The sequence below is a fragment of the Sorex fumeus genome, unplaced genomic scaffold, assembly GCF_029834395.1.
Source record: "Sorex fumeus unplaced genomic scaffold, SorFum_2.1 ptg000081l, whole genome shotgun sequence".
NCBI classification, from domain to species: Eukaryota; Metazoa; Chordata; class Mammalia; order Eulipotyphla; family Soricidae; genus Sorex; species Sorex fumeus.
In genome coordinates, this window is record NW_026606138.1 from 17559973 (window position 1) to 17579709 (window position 19737).

General features: G+C 45.3%; 1 protein-coding gene across 1 annotated transcript in view; it reads left to right on the forward strand.

The window, feature by feature from the left end:
• BTNL9 (butyrophilin like 9) overlaps window positions 1–19061 on the forward strand; it is a 28974-nt gene extending 9913 nt beyond the window's left edge. The window contains exons 3-11 of the mRNA XM_056130833.1: window positions 593–940; window positions 3834–4115; window positions 7384–7512; window positions 7653–7685; window positions 7831–7851; window positions 13259–13279; window positions 13465–13491; window positions 16567–16593; window positions 18427–19061. Of these exons, the coding sequence (XP_055986808.1) occupies window positions 593–940; window positions 3834–4115; window positions 7384–7512; window positions 7653–7685; window positions 7831–7851; window positions 13259–13279; window positions 13465–13491; window positions 16567–16593; window positions 18427–19061 (1523 nt within the window). The remainder of the gene's footprint in view (window positions 1–592; window positions 941–3833; window positions 4116–7383; window positions 7513–7652; window positions 7686–7830; window positions 7852–13258; window positions 13280–13464; window positions 13492–16566; window positions 16594–18426) is intronic.
• Window positions 19062–19737: the final 676 nt, after the last annotated feature.

The window sequence follows — 19737 nt, forward strand, 5'->3', positions numbered from 1 at the left end:
GGGCATTTGCCTTGCACGCAGCCAACATGACCGACACAGGTTCGATTCCCAGCATCCCATATGGTCCCCCGAGCATTGCCAGGAGTGATTCCTGAGTGCATGAGCCAAGAGTAACCCCTAAGCATCACCGGGTGTGACCCAAAAAGCAAAAATAAATAAATAAATAAATAAAAATCCCCTTGTGATTACAGAAACTGTATCTGTGTATTAGACTGAAAATCAGACAAAGCAAAAATAAGAAAATTAATATTTTCATCAGACAAAAATGATCACCCCCCAACAATTAGGTCTATTTACTTTCATATCTTTCTCTCTGAACATGTATGCAACTGAGCATTTTAAAATCAAATATGAGCTTAACAGGTGTATTTTTGGGGAGGGGGTTAAAGATTCCATTTCATTGAATGCCTTGCCTATAGGTACATAATTTTCCCCAAAGTTACAGGTGCAGTGGTTTGCTGGTTGAACCCATCAACCTGTCCAGCACCACAACAATATCTGTTTGTAATGTCTCTGCAGTGTTTTCCCTCTCTGGCACATTGACTTTTCAGAGAAAGCTGATTTGAGCCTCTTTTCCATTTATTCCTCCTAGATGATCTCAGAGTGGTCGGCCCTGGAGAACCCATCCTGGCACTTGTGGGAGATGAGGTGGAGTTCCACTGCTACTTGTCACCGAACCAGGATGCAGAAGACATGGAGATTCTCTGGTTCCGGGGCAAGGACTCAGAAGTGGTGCACCTGTACCAGGAGGGACAAGAGCTCCTGCACCAGCAGCTGGGGCAGTTCCAGAACAGGACCAAACTCTTCAGGGATGAGATCACTGATGGCAGCGTGATCCTGTACCTTCAGGGAGTCCTCCCTGCGGATGAGGGCCCCTATGGGTGCCGCTTCCTCTCCAGCAGTTTTTCTGGGGAAGCTGTGTGGAAGCTGGAGGTAGCAGGTAGGAGCCTCCCCACCCCCAACACCTGAGTCATTATTTAAATTGACAGAGTCATTAGGACAGTGAATGAGCATATCAAGTTCAATAGGTACTTGAAAAGCAGAGACTGGGGGAGTGGGATCGGGAAGGGGGCGAATTTCACACAGCCAATCAGCAGGTATCTTTAAAGTATAAAGTCTTTTTTTTTCTGTAGATGTGCATTTTTATTTATTTTTATTTTTTCTTTTTGGGTCACACCCGGCAATGCACAGGGGTTACTCCTGACTCTGCACTCAGGAATTACTCCTGGCGGTACCATATGGTTTGGGGGAACCATATGGAATGCTGGCAATCAAACCCGGTTGACCAGTGGAAGGCAAATGCCCTACCCGCTGTGCTATTGCTCCAGTCCCATAGACATGCATTTTTATTTGACTTACAGTATTGAATATTTTCTTATGTTTGTTGGCCATTTGATCCTCCTCTTTATTTTATTTTTTAAAATTTTTTATTTTTTAAAGTATCACCAGGAGTTATAGACTTACAAACTTTCGTGCTCATGTTTCAGTCATACAATGATCGAGTACCCACCCCTCCACCAGTGCCCATTCTCCACCACCAGTGTTCCCAGTATTCCTCCACCAATCCCCTCCCATCCCCCCCTCCGCCTCTGTGGCAGGAGGATTCCCTTTTTAAAGTATAAAGTCTTAACAATTTACTATTCTATTTTTGCCTATGTTACGATCTACATCTAAAAGCCCTAAACTGTTTTTTTTTTGTTTTGTTTTGTTTTTTTTTTGGTTTTGGAGCCACACCCAGTGATGTTCAGGGGTATCCTGATTCAGACTCAGGAATCACTCCTGGCAGTGGTCAGGGGGGACCATACAGAATGCAGGGGAGGATGGATGGATGGATGGATGGATGGATGGATGGATGGATGGATGGGTCAGCTGCTTGCAAGGCAAGGCCTTTCCCCACTGTACTATCTCTCCAGCCCAAGCCATAAACTGTTTCATTCTATTCTTTCCTTGACACATATTTACAGTTATCATATATTTTATTCTTTTCCTGATATTCTATTCTTTCCTGAGTGTATGTTTGCAGCCCATTATATTCTAAGACTTAAACTGCTTTGCCCCAGGGGACTATCCCAACCTTGGGGTTTTTATGTTAGTAGGAGGATCTCCCACATTTGCGTATCTACCCTGTGACAGGGCAATCATTTCTAGTGGAAACCCCTTGTTTCCAGGATAAACAAATCTTGTGTGTCAGTTTAATATTTGTAGCCTTATTTGCCAATATATGTCAATGGGAATGCCTAAATTTGGGATTCTTACCCAAAGGAGTATTCACAGTTGGCAACTAAAAAAATAAAAACAAGCCACATAGATTGGCATGGCTTGATTTCTAGAAGACTGATACCATACAAAATCAAGATGCAAAAGAGGTTTTATAGTATATAAACTTTTTCATTAGAAAGAAAATTACAGAAAAAGAAAACTAGAAACTCACGTTCCTACACAAATCTGGTCCCTGTTACTGAAAATGGTCCCCTAAACCCCACCAGGAGTGATCCTTGAGCACAGAACCAGGAGTGATCCCTGAACACTGCCAGGAGCGGCTCCCCAAAATGAAGGAAAATAAAAGATGCTGGTATAGCGACAGGCCTGTGAGCTTTCTTCTTGTGGACAAAAGACTCTAAAACTGGTCTAAGGATGGTTGGCCTAATCGATCCTGGAGGACCCTTTCTCTATGATTCCATCAAACGGCTCTTCCCACTACTCCCAACACATCCTCTTCCCCTTACCTATTCCTCACTATGTCCCACACCTCAATTCTGTGAATTTTGGGTTTTTTTTTGCGGGGGGTAGGGGGACAACGGGCATACTCATAGTGCTCAAGGCTTATTCCTGGAAAAAGATAAAAAAAAAATTAAGGCATTCCTTACGGGAATGGAAGTGCTGTGGTATGGAGTAAGTAGAAAGTCTGGTATTTTATTTTTATATTTGCAGTTTTATAAATATAAATCTTTACAGTTTTGCAATTTCTACAGTATTTACATAGAAGCCATATTAGCTTTGCATATTCAAAATCTAAAACCAACTCCAACAGAATAAGGAGAAGATGTGACACCAGCACTTGAATTCTGGTGGGATTCCAGAGAGAAAAGAGGCAATCTATTGCAATGGGGTGACAAGCAAGGGAAACTTTTCACCTTCCGCAGATGGATTCCTCAAACTTTTGGGGTTTGGGGTCACATATGGCAGTGCTCCCGGATACTCTCAGTCTGGTGCTCAGGGGTCAGGAATCACACCCAGCAATGCTTGAAGGACCATGCAGTGTTGAGGTTCAAAACACAGACTCCCATACATTCCCGCCCTTTGAATCTTCTCCGTGGTTTCACTTGCCTTTTTTTTTTTAAAGTAATAACAACAACAACATTTGAAGTATTAAGATGTGAATTTCCCCAAATAAAATCATAGCATTTAGGTGGCTGGCTATGGGTGGGTGTATTGGTGGGTGAGTAAATGGACTGGTGGGGGGATGGATGGATGGATGAATGCATGCATGCATGGAAATAAATAAAATCATACTGATTATATGCCCAGAAAAACAGTGATTGGAATTAATCTTTATTCCAGAAGATTGTTCTTGCAGAACATGACTAACTCCCAGTAAGCCTTGCAGCCAGTGAAGCCCCTGGATATTGCCAAATGTTTTTCATAGCTAGAGTTCATCACGACACTCACATGGCACCAATGATTTACATTGTCCTTTATAATATCTGGTGTGTGTGTGTGGTGGGGAGACCCTGAGCCACATGTGCCTGAAGAGTCACAGTTAATGGTTCTGATGTAAGTGGATACCAACTCACATCCAACTTCTGATCTTCTCCACTTTTGCCTCTCTCCAGGACTGGGCTCGGACCCTCACATCTCTCTTGAGGGCTTTAAAGAGGGGGGTATCCAGCTGAAGTGCAGCTCCAGTGGCTGGTACCCCAAGCCCCAGACGCACTGGAGGAACCATCAGGGTCAGTGCTTGCCACCCGAGACTGAAGCCATCATCGAGGATGCCCAAGGCCTATTCAGTCTGGAAACTTCCGTGGTGGTCTCTCGAGGGGCCCACAGTAATGTATCCTGCTCCATCCACAACCCTCTCTTGGTTCAGAAGAAAGAGTTCATGGTCCAGATAGCAGGTACATTTTGTTTTGTTTGGTTTGGTTTGGTTTTGGGGCCATAGTTGTCAATGCTCAGGGATTACACTTGGATCTGCAGTCAGGAATTACTCCTGGTGGTACTCAGAGAACCGTATGGGATGCCAGGGGTTGAACCTGGGTCTGCCGTGTGTGAGGCAATAATGCTACTCACTATACTATCACTTCAACCCCAGCAGGTACATTATCCATGTCTATACTCCAAAGGCTATTGAAAAGGACACAGTGATACTGGGGCTGACCTTGACACCCAAAACATCAACAGTTTCAACACCAGTAACCTTAGAGTCTAAGTGACACCCCAAAGAGAAATCTGGGGAAGCCCCAGAAAACCAGCATTCCATGTCTAAGTTAAGCTCTCAAACTCAGAAACTGCTTACCTAAGGTCATCTTTATTTCAAAGACTAGGTGCCCTAAAACTCGCCTGCAGGTTGACCTTCTAGGACAGATGGCAGACCAACCAAAGAGTGAATGATCTCAAGGCCTGGAGAGATTATGCAGCAGGTTGTGCGTTTTCCTTTCATGTAGCCAACCCAAGTTCTATCCCTGGCATCCCATATGGTCCCCTGAGCACTATCAGGAGTAATTCCCGAGTGCAGAGCCAGGAATTACCTCTGACACTGCCTGGTGTGACCCAAAATTTAAAAAATTAAAAAAAAATTTTTAAATGAGTGAATGACTTCAGATGGTGACAGGTGTTAGGGACTCAGAGAAAAAGAAGCAGGGAAAGGTGCTGAGTTGTCTCTGGGGTTGTGTATGTGGATTAATGGGTGGTGAGGATGCCCTTGGGGAGTTAGTTGAAAGGGAAGCCATATCTAGGATCAAAGGCCTTCATATTCATGAATTTTGTTTAAGAGGACAAATTCAAAAAAAAAAAAGAGGACAAACTCAATGTTGGGGTCATTTTCCACACCCATCCATAGATACTCTAAAAGAGAGAAGAGCACAGATCTCATGCAAAATTCACCTGGTGATTGGCATGTTAGCTCATTGTCTTCATCCAAAGGAAAAATAAATGCATTTCATATTTCTATGAAAAGATGCAGTTATGGACCGGCAAAGTTGGGTTCCAGTACTGTTCAAGGACTGATCAGTCAGGAGACACAGCTCTGGATTCAGAGCCTTATTAAAAAATAACTCAACAAGTTAGGGAAAAGTGAACTAGGGATTAAAGAACTAGTATAGAGAATAGGACATTTCCTGTATGTGGCAGACCTAGGTTCGATCCCTGGCATTATTGTCTCTCGGACCTCAAAATCATTCACTCTTTGGTTGGTCTGCCATCTGTTCTGGAAGGTCAACCTGTCCTGGGGCACCTAGTCTTTGAGATAAAGATGACCTTTAGTAAGTAGTTTCTGAGTTTGAGAGCTTGACTTAGATTGGAATGTTGGTTTTCTGGGGTTTCCCCAGATTTCTCTTTGGGGTGTCACTTAGACTCTAAGGTTACTGGTGTTCAAATTATTGATGTTTTGGGTGTTAACTGTTGTTGTTTTGGAGGGGTTCACTCCCTGAGTCCCTCCAGGAGTGATCCTTGAGCACCGAGCCTGAGCATGAGCCAGTAAGCCCTAAGCACCAAAAAAGAAATGAAAATGGTGAACACTCAAAGTAACCATTTTGCCTACATTGTCACAAGAAGAGGTTTTTAGAAAGAGAACAAGAATTTTTGGCGAAGGATAAATTGCAGGCCGCAGATACACAATAAATTCTTTTAGAAACTGACCCTTTGAGGCAAGTTCCATTTTATCTGTAAAACCTAAACAAACTAGGATTAAGAGGAGAGTGCAAAATAAGATCTTATCTTTAGGGTTTTTCTGGCAGGAGTAATGCAAGGACAGTTGTCTTTTTTATTGCCAGGAAAACTTGATGCTTTTAATTTCTTTGGACATGGTTCAGTTACATCACAACAGGTGTCTAAATTAGAGTTTCAGGGGCTGGATCAGTATAGTACAGCAAGTCGGGCATTTGTCTTGCATGCAGCTGACCCAGATTCTATCCCCAGCATCCCGTAAGGTCCCCCAAGCCCACCAGAAGTAATTCCTGAGCCCAGAACCAGGAGTAAACTCTGAGCACCACCAAAATATTATAACTTAAAAATAAACTTCAAGGAGACAGAGGGATAGGAGCACTTTCCCTTTGATATTTACATTTCCACAGATAGATCTTTTTGGTTGTTTTGGGAGATACACCCAGAATTTGGTGCTCAGGATTTACCCTTGACTATACACCTGAGGATCATTTCTGGAAATGCTCCAGGAACCATATGCAGTGCCTGGGATGAAACCCAGGATTAGAAGCATGCGAGACTATATAACCCCTGTACTATGCCGCATGCCTTTGTTTATATTTTGGGACCACACCTAGCAGTGCTTGGGGGTTAATATTGGCTCTGCACTCAGTAATTACTCCTGGCAGTGCTCAGGAGCCATATGGGATGCCAGGGGTCAAATGTGGGTTGGCCACACGCAAAGCAAACACCCTCCATGCTTTACTATCGATCCAGCCCCCAGTGATGGTTCTTATGTACTTATATAAAAACAAAGCCATTCCCGGGTTGTAACACTGAAAAATTGACTTATTTCACTTTCAAAAAGACCTAGAGGGAATAGAGAGATAGGGTACTTTCCTTGTATTAGACTTACCTGGGTTTGATCCCTGGCAACCTATATGATCCTCTGAGCCTACCAGAAGTGATCCCTGCATGCAGAGCCAGGAGAAAGCCCTGAGCACCACCAGATAGGCACCTAAAATGTTTTTTTCAAGGAAAACCTGGTCAAATATGGAACTGATCAAAGATGTAAGAACAAAGTTAACAATGTTAGCATGTTAAAGAAAAGGGGAGCAGAGCAATAGTATAGTAGATAGGGAACTCAATTTGCATGCAGCCAATCTGACTTCAATCCCCAACATCCCATATGATCCTCCAAGCCCAGCCAGGAGCAATGCCTGAGCGCAGAGCCAAGAGTAAGCCCTGAGCACTCACCACCAGAGGAGGGAAGGAAGGAAGAAAGGAAGGAAGGAAGGAAGGCGGTAAAATATTTACTGATCTTTGGAGAAGCACATAGATATTTGTTTAAAAGAATAACAATGATATCATTGTTGAGTTTAGCTATATCCGCACAAAGTCCTATTTCCCCTGAAGATGCAAAGTTTTCTGATTCAGTTATATGTTACATTCACACAAGTCATTCTCTTTTCATTGAATGTTCTATGGGCCGTATATTGAGAAAACTCTGGGTGGGATGTTTTCCAGATGTATTTTTACCTGGCACATCCTCGTGGAAGAGAGCTTTCATTGGGACTCTGGTGGCATTGCCAGTGCTCCTGGCTCTGGTCGCTACCCCAGCAATATACCACCTTCAGAAGCAAGGGTGGTCCCAAGGTAAGCATCAGTGAGGCACTTAAGTGCCTGAAAGTTTACCATGGTGGCAGCATCCACTAGTGGAGGTGGGGGAAGAGGCTAGAAAGAACTTGGAAACTGACAGGAACTCACTCACCAGCTCCTCTTGCTCCTCCTTTCAGAAAAGCTGAAGAAGAGGACAGAGAAAGACAAAGGTAAGCAGGGAGAAAGGTAGATGTGCCTGCCCAGAAGCTAGGATGCAGGATCAACAGTGCCAGGAGGTGGGGACTCTGGTCTGCATAGTTTGGAGGAGTAAAGTCTCAGTAGTAAATCATCGACATTTTCTCTTTTCTTTTGCAGAGAAACTCACAGCAGAGCTTGGTAAGTATAACCATGCATAGGCATGGTGGGATGAAGGGCCCGTTAAATCTAGGCCCCCTTTGGAGAGGGAAGGATGCAAAGAGCTTTTCTAAAAAATAATTTTTGAGCGTGGAGGTTGCCACACCTGGTGCTGCTCAATCACTTACTCCTGGCTCTGTGCTTTGGTTCATGTTGGGGATTTGGGGGCTGGGGGGGGGGGGGGGTGGGGGTTGGGACACATCCAGTGAAGCTCAGGGGATATTCCTGGCTCTACATCAGAAATTCCTTCTGGTAGTACTCAAGGAACCATAGAGGATGCTTAGGTTTGAACCTGGGTTGGCCACTACAAGGCAAATGCCCTCTCCACTGTTCCAGCCCCCAGAGAACTCACTGTCACTGTCACTGTCCTCCCATTGTTCATCTATTTGCTCGAGTGGGCCCAGTAACGTCTCCATTGTAACACTTGTTACTGTATTTGGCATATCGAATACGTCATGGGTAGCTTGCCCAGCTTTGCTGTGTGGGCAAGATACTCTCAGTAGCTTGCTGGGATCTCCGAGAGGGGTGACAGAAATGAACCTGGATCGGCCAGGTTGGCTGTGCATAAGGAAAATGCAAATGTGCTATTGCTCCAACACCCAGAGAACTCATTTTTTTTAAATGTAGGAGTACAGCTATTTATTCAGCCACTGATTAGCTGATTGAATTGGGCATGAACTCCACCTTACATTTTTTTTAAATTTTTTGTAATTTTATTTGGGCTGGAGCGATAGCACAGTGGGTAGGGCGTTTGCCTTGCACGCAGCCAACATGGCCGACCCGAGTTTGGTTCCTCTGCCCCTCTCGGAGAGCCCGGCAAGCTACCAAGAGTATCTCGCCTGCATGGCAAAGCCTGGCAAGCTCCCCGTGACGTATTCAATATGCCAAATACAGTAACAACCAAGTCTCACAATGGAGACATTACTGGGCCCGCTCGAGAAAATCGATGAACAACGGGAGGACAGTGACAGTGATAATTTTATTTATTGAATCACCATGAGAGCAGTCTCTGTCATACAATGAAACACCCATACCTTCACCAGTGCCCATTCTCCACTACCAAAAAACCCAGTAGACTCTCATCCCACACCCTCCCCCTACCTGTAGGGCAGATGATTTCCAAATTACTCTCTCTCTACTTTGATTACATTCACTATTTTGACACCAGATCCACCCTTATTATTTGGGATTTTACCCCAACACTCAGATCTGAAAAAGCAACAGTAGGCAATTTGTTTTCTATTGCTGGTTATGAATAACATATGATGTCGCGTGGCTACAGTAGTGGCCGCACGATTTTGAAATTCTGAAATTTTAACACTTAAATCTGGAGGGATTTCTGCCAAAACCTCTGAGTTCTGAGATTTGTTACTGAATCTCTGGGATCATGGCCATTAAGCAGCTTGATCAGGAGCCAGAAAGACCATTCATGGGTGGCAATTCGAGGTCTTGTTGGGATGGGGAGGAAAGGGCCGGCTCCACTCCCATCCTGTGAGGTTCTGCATGTCTCGTCACTGAGGGCCCAAACCTGACTTCCCAATGGCCTCAGGAGGATGGCAGCCACCAAGTCACCTAAGGGAAGCAGGCGGAGGGACAACACCCTTTCCCCCTGGGGTGGCCTGGCGACAGTAACCTACTGCGGGGTCTGGACGCATTTCTGCCAAAAGCCACTGGGTTCCAAGATTTGTTTCTGAGTCTCTGGGATCATGGCTGTTAAGCAGCTTGATCAGGAGCCAGAGAGGTTGTTCATGGCTGATGACTCAGGGTCTCACTGGGGTGGGGAGGAAAGGGGCGGCTCCATCCCCATCCCATGAGACCCCATGTGTCAGAGAACTCATTTTTTTAAATTAAAAAAATTAATTGAATCACAGTGAGATACACAGTTACAAAGTTCATGATTGGGTTTCTCATATAACATTCCAAAAATCATCCCTTCACCAGTGTCAATTTCCCATCACCAATGTCCCCAGTTGTTTTCCTCCTGCTCACCTCCCCCACCTCTATGCAGCCACTTTCCTTCTCTCTCTCTCTCTCTCTCTCTCTCTCTCTCTCAGAACTAATTTTAAATGGATCCTTCTATGACTCTCATAACATTTCTAATGGACTCATACTCAGGTGACAAGGAGGTTTGACCTGAGACTCTGATAGAGCCTACCAGCATCCTCTAAACATGAACCAATTTAATTTTCAGCATTCACAATGTTTACTTCCTCTGGCTCATCATCTTCCCAGGATAACTTTCTCTGTTTAGTAAAATTACCTGCAGGAAGGATGACACCTGTAGGGCCAGAATGATAGTACAGCGGGTAGGGCATTCATCTTGCACACAACCAACCCGGGTTTGATCCTTGGCATCTCATATGGTCCCGTGAGCACTGCCAGAAGTAATTCCTGAGTGCAGAGCCAGGAGTAAGCCTTGAGCATTGCTGAGTCTGATTCCCCACCAAAAAAGGAAGGATGGCACCTCTAACTAGCACCAAGTGAGAGTTATATATATCAAGTCACTTTTCTCCCCAAAGGGATTCATGTGTGTGTGTGTGTGTGTGTGTGTGTGTGTGTGTGTGTGTAGAGAAAGGGAGCATCAATCCAAAGGAAGGGAAAATGAAGAAGGCACCAATGAGCAGAGAAAGAACCTCAAGAACTGTAAAAACAAATTCCTCACACGCTCGGGACTGTGAAGTCCCCTCAAAGCAGGGCTGTGTGAGCCCTCACACGTGCGGGGATTACACGTTAAAGGATGTTCAAAGGCACTCCGGGCGGCTCTCTCTCGCCATCCACGTTCAGTGCTCTGGAGCCACTTCTCCACCTGGGACAGCTGTTGCCTTGGATGGATGAAGGAAGAACAAAGGCAAAGCTGATTGCTGATTAGTTGCCATTTATTCAATCTCTCATCTCCCCCCAGGCTCTCTCCAACTCTCTCTCTCTTTCTCTCTCTGTCTCTCTGTTGTCTCTGTAACTGGCACTCTTTCAATCAATCCATCAATCCATTCCACCATCCAACTATCAATCTCTTTCTCTCAACAATTCCCCCAATCCAATTCTCTCTATAATCCCCTGCAGCCACCGTTTTTATCCTCTCAACATGCCTCTCCAACCACGCCTCCCCACAGGAAGCGTGATCAAAAATGTGGTCCAGACTTCCCGACCACCTACAACCCGCGTGATCAAAAATGTGGTCCAGACTTCCCGACCACCTACAACCCATGAGGGCAAAACAGACTTTAAGTGTGTTTCTCCTCTTCTTAGACCTCCAACTTAATTAGCATCTTATTTCTCCTAATATTTACCATTCTGTGTGGACACAGTAATAGACACTTTTAGGCTTGTAGGGTGACTCTCCTGGGGACATCTTACCACAGAGCCAGATTACAGTGCTCAGGCTGGATCAATCATTCCTAACCCCAGCAGAATCCAAATCTAGTTATTACTTTTGGATTATGACAGAATTTGTCCATGACCAACCTCTTAACTTACAGTCAAGCATTAGGACACTTTGGCCGGGCCCATTTTGATGCCAGGGTAGCTCATAGCTCACCGCTTGCCCTGGGTCCATTCAGTCCCTCGTCAGGATTCTGATTTTGGGGATATAGGAAGTAAGGGCAACTGAGGCTCAAGTCGAGAGAGCAGATGTCCAGGAGGTATATTATCTAGAGTCAACTCCCAAGCCACAGACTTGTCTTTTTAACTGTATACCTGTATCCATACAAAAAGCAACTGCTTTGAAATAATAACCCTGCAAAGGACATTAAGAAGAGAAAGACAATATTGAAAAGTCAGAGTCTGATCAGAAGACAAAGGTAATTGACAGGTTGGGGGGAAATTAGCAAACATAAGTTTACAGTGGCCAGGTAGTAAGGGCAAACCAACCGTTATCCTACAAAGGACCACTTACCTGCCCCAGCAAAACTTCCAACGAAAACTATGAGATAGAAAGCTTTACTTGCAATATGCAAACTTGTGTAAGGGAAAACAAAAGAAACAAAATGACTGGGTGCGCGCACACGAGAGAGAGAGAGAGAGAGAGAGAGAGAGAGAGAGAGAGAGAGAGAGAGAAGGAGGGAGGGAGAGAGAGAGAGCAGCGGGTAGGTGTTTTTCTTACACACAGATGACCTTTTTCAATCCATGGCCCTGTATATGGTCCCTAAGCACCACCTGGAGTGATCTCTGAGCACAGAGCCAGGAGTAAGCTCTGAGCATCACCAGGCATGCCCACCACCAAAAAAGAAAAGAAACAGCAAACCAAAAAATAGCCATTATCAATCATTAACTGCATTAAGGTATAAAGTCAACTCTTTATTTTTTATTTGCTTTTTGGGTCACACCCGGCTTTGCAGAGGGTTACTCCTGGTGTTGCTCTGGTTACCATATTGGATTGCTGGGAATTGAACCTGGGTTGGCCACGTGCAAGGCAAATGCCCTACCCGCTATGCTATCACTCCATCCCCATAAAGTCAACTCTTCCAGGGCCTGGAGCAATAGTACAGCAGGTAAGACATTTGCCTTTCATGCGGCCAACCTGAGTTCAATCCCCAGCATACCATATGGTCCCCTGAGCACTGCCAGGAGTAATTCCTGAGTGCAGAGCCAGAAGTAACTCCTGAGCATCGCTGGGTGTGACCCAAAAAGAAAAAAAAAGTCAACTCTTCCAGGAGTATTTGCCTTTAAGACAGGACATAGGGTAGGGGAGATGAAATGAATCCATGTCTAGTTGTGAAATGCCAGTGTCCTTGGGATCAACTCAGGAGCAATAATTAGACATGATATCCTCCTACTACTTTAAACAATACACCTACCCCAAGGCCCTGAGACTCACACAAGCTCTGCAATTACAGAAGACTTCCTCCCCACGAAAGAGTGTGATTTTAGAACAAATAATTTGTAGCCAAATAAAACCAGACCTAAACCCTTGGAAGATGATCATTTTTCCTTAGACCTCTTTCCTCTTGTGGGCCACATGTAGATTTTTGCCTGATTGTCAAGAAGAGGCTTAAGCGTAAGAATCCTGGAAATGGGACTGGAGAGATACAGTACAGTGAATGGATAAGGTGCTTTCATACAGAGAGGAAGAGAGGAAAAAAAGAAAGAAAGAGAGGAAGAGAGAAAGAGAGACTCCTGGAAAGCATAGGGGAAGTAGCTCAAGTGCATCTACAGGGTCCTGAGTTGATCAATCCCTAGTACTGCATGGTTCCATGAGCACCATGAGCACCACACGTTTGTGCCCTCCACAGCAATGAAAAGAGAGACACTGCAGCTGTGTAACATGTAGACAAGAAAGGAATTGGAACGAGCAGTGATTTCATTTTCAGGAACCTCTTCCCAGGGGATAATTGCCATAGGCACGTGGTTCCACTTGCCCAAAGACTGATGATTTCTCTTCATCTTATTACAGGGAAGCTTCAGACAGAGCTTGGTAAGTGAGTCCCCTTAGAACAATTTCTGTTCATCCACCTGGTAGTATCCATGGTCTGTTCTTCTCAGTGCCCAACCTAGCATGCTACCCAGGAGGGATCCCACTGGCTGTGTGGATGGCAATAGAGACGGGGAGAAGGGGCACATGTGGTCCAGGGCATGGTTTTAATTCTGTTTCTTCTACAGAGTGGAGACGGGCCGAAGGACAAGCCGGTGAGTGAAACTCAATTCCCTTCTATGGTCCCATGTAGCTCAGCATCCCAGATCCTCTGACTGACCACACATCATTCTGTTTTATCACACAGCATGCATTAATCTAAGGCCTCTTCGAGTCTCACTTGCTAGACAGATATCAATTAGCCAGTCACTTCCTGTAGAAAGCGTCCGACCTGCCTCTAATTCAAGCACCACAGAGCAATTCTAGATGAGTCCCCTCAAACTTGCCCTCCTGAAATATGTGGAGACTTCTCTGGGGTGTGAAAGGAATCGCTGGTCCTTGGGAAATATGTCCGTAGGTAGGGTAAAAGGTTCTCCAAATGCAGCCATTAACCATGACTGGAGGTTCCATACCCACAGCCTACCATGAGCCAATTTTCTAGTTTGCCAGTAAACAGGATGTGTGATTCTTATACTTTCTGCCTGCACTGTTCTAAACACTAAGAAATTTGGAGACCTCTTTATGTGATAATGGGCATTGGGGCTTCCTCTTCAGAAAATCAGCAAGTCAATCAGCTCCTTTGCCCATTTTTCATATGGAGGACCTATCTTTTTTCTTATTTTTCTTAATTTATAGGAGATATATATATATACATATATAAAGTATAGAGACTGAGAGACATAGATCATTTATGTCTTTTTAAAATTTATAAATAGTAAATTTTGATAACATCTAAATTTTGACTTATACTTGCTATATGCGATATCTGTGTTATATATCAGTCCTTCATTAATCTAAGATTGTATTGACCACAGTATGTTAATTTATTGGTCTCTCTATAGAGTGACTCCATTTCCCCACTACTAGCTGACACACTTTCAGTGATTTCCCTATTGAGGCGTGACTCTCCCTTTAGTGGGGAGCCTAGATCTGCAAGCAGTGTTCAGAGGAATGGGGGCCCTTTAACACTTGATCATCTTTGTAGACTGGTCAATTCAATGCTAAGGACCAGTGACACATCACTGCTTGGCAGTAGTCTGCTGAGGACTGACAGGGCTAAACCTGGTGATGCTCAGAGTATATACCTAGTTCCAGGGATCAAACTTGAGAACTTGTGAGTGTGAGGCTTGTTCTCTAACCCTTTGAACTACCTTGAGATTGAGGTCATCTTTGTGCATATTTGATTTTCATGTCTGAAAGACTCCATCTGTAACAACTTCGGAGTTTATTACTTTTACTACTGACTTTTATAGTATTTGAAATAACATTTTCTGGATTTCTTTCTTATTTTTTTGGTGTGGGTTCATACCCAGCAATGCTCAGGGGTTATTGCTGGCTCTGCACTCAGGAATTACTCCTGGAAGTGCTCAGGAAACCATATGGAATGCCGGGAATCGATCCCAGGTTGGCTGTGTACCAGGCAAATGGCCTACCCACTGTACTATCACTCCGGCCCAAAGTTCTGGATTTCTGTTTTCGTTTTTAAATAAATGGACTTGGGGTTGTGTTTTTTTTTCTTTTTGTACAAACAACAATGCTCAAGGTTTATTCCTGACTCTGCTCTCAGAAATTACTCCTGGCAGTGCTCAGGGATGCTGGGGCTAGAACCCAACTGGGCCACGTGGAAGAAAAATGTCCCCTCTTATTCTCTTTTTTTAATTGATTGAAATTCTGTGGTTTGTAATACTGTTAATAATAGTTTCGCATGCACATAATTCCAACAACACACCCATTACCAGTGTCCCCACCTTCCCTGCCACCAGGACCACAACACCCCTCCTCTCCACCTCTCTCCCACAACTCATTGGTGTGAATCAGTTCCCCCATTACGTTTCCTTTGGCTTCTTGTTGCTCCCTGGCTATGTATCTTTATGTACCATGTACTATGTACCATATGTTCTGTGAGAGAGACCATTCTGTCTCTGTCCCTTTCCTTCTGCCTGACTTCACTCAGCATGAGATCCTCCTACTCCACCTATGGTGCTTCAAATTGCATGATCTTGTGCTTCTTTAGAGCTTCATAGTATTCCATTGTGTGTATAGACCACAACTTCTTTTTTTAATTTTTGTTTATTTTTTTATATAGAATTGCTAGTTGTGGCAAGTGCTATATTTTATTTTGCTTTTGGGGTCACACCCGGAGATGCACAGGGGTTACTCCTGGCTCTGCACTCAGGAATCACCCCTGGAGGTGCTCAGGGGGCCATATGGAATGCTGGGAATCGAACCCGGGTCGACTGTGTGCAAGGCAAACGCCCTACCTGCTGTGCTATTGCTCCAGCCCCTCTTCTTTTTTTTAATTGAATCACCATGAACTACACTTACAAAGCTTTTATGTTTGAGTTTCAGTCATACAATGATCGAACACCCATCCCTTCATCAGTGTATATTTTCCACCACCAATGTCCCCTGTATCCCTCCTCCTCTCATCCCCCCTCCCCCTGCCTCTAGGGAAGACAATTTCCCTCTTTCTCTCTACTTATGGGCATTATGGTTCACAATGCAGATAATGAAAGTCCATCATGTATGGTCCTTTATCTACTTTCGGCACATATCCCCCATCCCGAGTGATCCCTCCAACCATCATTGACTTAGTGATCCCTTTGCTATCCCAGCTGCCTTCTCCCCCAGCTCATGCTTTCTCCTCCGACCATTGAGCAATCTTCCTGGTCTTTGTCTCTAGAGTCTTTTGGTGTTAGTCTCTTATTATGATATTTTATATTCCACAAATGAGTGCAGTTATTCGATGTCTGTTCCTCTCTTTCTGACTCATTTTACTTAGCATGAAACTCTCCATTACCATCCACTTATAAGCAAATTTCATGACTTCATCTTTCCTAACACTGCAAAGTATTCCATTGTGTAGATGTACCAAAGTTTCTTTAACCAATCATCTGTTCTCGGGCACTCAAGTTGTTACCAGATTCTGGCTATTGGGAACAGTGCTTCAGTGAACATACAGATGCAGATGTCCTTTCTACTGAGACCACAACTTCTTGATCCATTCATCTGTAGTTGGGCATTTGGATTGTTTCCAAATCTTGGCTATTGTACAAGTGCAATGATAAACATGGGTGCGCATATGTCCTTTTGAATTAATATTTTGTATTTTTCCTTTCTTTTGATTTCAGAGTGGAGAGCCGCCCGGCAGCATGCAGGTAACAGGAAACAAAGCACCGTGTCACATGGGATTAATATGGTTTATAGCCAGAGGGGAGGTGGAGCAATCTAAGAGTAGAGAAAGTCAGGAGGCTAGTGTGGGGCTTTTACTCACAGACACTCAAACACTCTTATTTACACACATCGAAACCACCTGCCTGGATTTTCAACATGCCTATACATACATGCCTACATATATGCAGACATGTGACTGCACACAGACAGAGCTCTCTGATTTTACTAGGTTTGTTTCTCTCTGACAAAAAGGGTGAAAGGACCTGTTTGCATGAAAAAGCGGAGTTTTAAAGGAATCTCAGAGGGGTTGGAGCTATAGTACAGTGGATAGGATCCTTGCCTGGCATGTTGCCAACCTGGGTTTGATCCCTGGCATTTATATTGTCCTCTGAGCCCACCAGGAGTGATTTCTGAGCACAGGGCTAGGAGTCAGCCCTGGCTTTGTATTTTGGGGATGTGGCCCAAAACTAAAGATAAAAAGGTCTTCCAGAAACCAGTGCATGATTTTCCACTTAACTCAGAAATATTTCCCTTCTGAATGCATAAAAACTGTTGCTGTATTGTTGGAATTTACAATAATTAATAACTAAATAAAACTTAAAAAAAAACTAAAACTGTTGTAAAACTGAGACTCAGACCCATTTAGAAGATGCTCTCGAGACACACTGAGCGGTAACACCAGCCAGGATGAGAACAAACGCTAAGTTACCTTTTCCCTTGACTGGGAGTTGGAGAAGAGGGCCAGCCTCCTTTCCCAGGAAACTATCTTGCTTTCTTGCAGAGGACCAGTCCCAAGTGAACAGGCCTGAAAAAGGGGTGCCCTGAGGATTAAGAAAAGAGACAGAAATAAGAGAGGAAAAGTATGGGGTCAGGGGGCTGAAAGCCCTGACTGCCCTCCACAGATAATATTTATTGTTTAGAACCAAAAGGAGAAATCATTTTTTTTCTTTTTGGGTCACACCCAGCGATGCTCAATTACTCCTGGTGGTGCTCAGGGGACCATATAGGATGCTGGGAATCGAACCTGGTTTGGCCGCAAGCAAGGCAAATGCCCTACCGGCTGTGCTATCACTACAGCCCGCCAAAAGGGAAAACTTTCTTTGGTCTGATGCCTAACAATCTTGATCTACCCAGTTTAGACTATTGCCTAGATTTTATTGGGTTAAATGACCAGATTTTAACAGGTAACTATTATCCGTTAGTTTATTGTGATAAACATAAATGTAAAGGGCTTTCTTAATGGGAAATTCTTCCAGGAGGGGGAATAGAGATGGAGCAGACAGGACCCCTCCAGGGTCAGAATTCCAGGGCAGCATTCCATCTCTGAACTCCAGCATTCTGGATTCTGGTTCCCAACATTTTCTTGCTTATTTTGTTGTTTTGGTTTGGGGGCCACACCAAACAGTGCTCAGGGATTCTTCCTGGCTCTGAGCTCAGGGATCACTCATGGTGGAGCTCGAAGGAATATGTGGGGTGCCAGGATCAAACTTGGGTCTCCAGCCTGCAGGACAAGCACCCTACCCATGTGCTGTTGTTTCAGCCCCAGCTTGCTTGTTTTCTACCTGCCACATAGCACCTAGGGAACTCAGGAACCTTTCAGTTCCTCTGAAGATTCCTCTGGTGATTCTCAAAAGTTCAGGGGTGACTTCAGTCCGGATGGATACGGTGATGGGTGTGGGTGTTGGGTTGTGAGTGGATTAGGAAGGTGTATTCCACCAAGGATCCCAAGAAACAATCCACCCAGAGCTCCACCAAGAGAAGACGTCTGCCTACACCTGCAAGGTGCTAACCTCCTTACCCTGTGTCTCTGTACCCAGTGGACGTGACCCTGGACCCGACCACAGCACACCCCAGCCTGGAGGTCTCCGGGGACGGCAAGCGCGTGTCCTCGCGCCTGATGTCGCCTGAGATGGAGGCGGCAGCCGAGCACACTCGCTCCTGGGAGCACAAGTGTGCACTGAGCCGCGAGCACTTCTCTGCGGGTCGCCACTACTGGGAGGTGCACGTGGGCAGCCGCAGCTGCTGGTTTGTGGGCGCCTGCTTGGCCAGGGCCATGCAGGACATGGGGCGCTCTGGGCACCTGAGCCCGGCCAGCGGCTTCTGGGTGATGGGACTGTGGAACAACCGCGAATACTTCGTGCTGGACACGCACCGCGTGGCACTCAGCCCCCGCGTGCCCCCGCGGCGCCTGGGCCTCCTGCTGGACTGCGATGCGGGGACCCTGTCCTTCTTTAACGTGACTGACAGGTCGCACATCTTCACCTTCCACGACACCTTCCCTGGCCCGCTCTGCGCCTACTTCCGGCCCAGGGCGCAGGACGCGGGCTCGCCCGCAGAGCCCCTCACCATCTGCCCAGTGCCAGCTGGAGAGGTCCAGACCCCCCAGAGAAACGAGAGTGACTTCTGGCTGCAGCCCTATGAACCTTCCGACCCTGCCCTGGGCCTGTGGTGAGGGCGCTGGGGGCCACAGGACTGGCTTTCAGGTCCTTCCACAAAGATCTCCGGGACACTGGTTGAGAACTTGGCACTGAGTTTGCTAATGCACCAACCCCAAAGAGGAACACAACCCCCCCTCCCCCCCAAACCAGCTGGAGGAATAGTACAACCTTGCACGCTGCCAATCCAGGTTCAATTCCCAGTACCCCACAGGGTCTCTGAAATACTACCAGGAGTGATTCTTGAGTACAGAGCCAGGAGTAACCCCTGAGTACTGCCAGGTGTGGTTTCCCCCGAAAAGAATAAGCTGGAGATCCTGAAAAAACCCAGAAAGAGACTTTGGCTATATAGATGTGTGGGATTTTCTTGAAGAGTAAAGAGTCCATTTCAAAGCTCAGCTGAATGGAACATGACCCAGCAATATCACTTCTTGATATCTTTCCTCAAAACATATAAATACTCATTCAAAAGTGTAGACACACTTATATTCATCACACATTTTAGTACAACAGCCAAGTTATGGAAGTAACCTGTATAACTTTCAATGGAACACTACACAGCTTTGAGAAAGTGATGCCATTTGCAGCAACATGGATGGTGCTGAAGGGTCTCATGCTGAGTGAAGTCAGTGAGAAGGAAAGGGCCAGAGGTCACACAATGGGAGAGCTGATCACAAAACTGAGTTGGTAGGG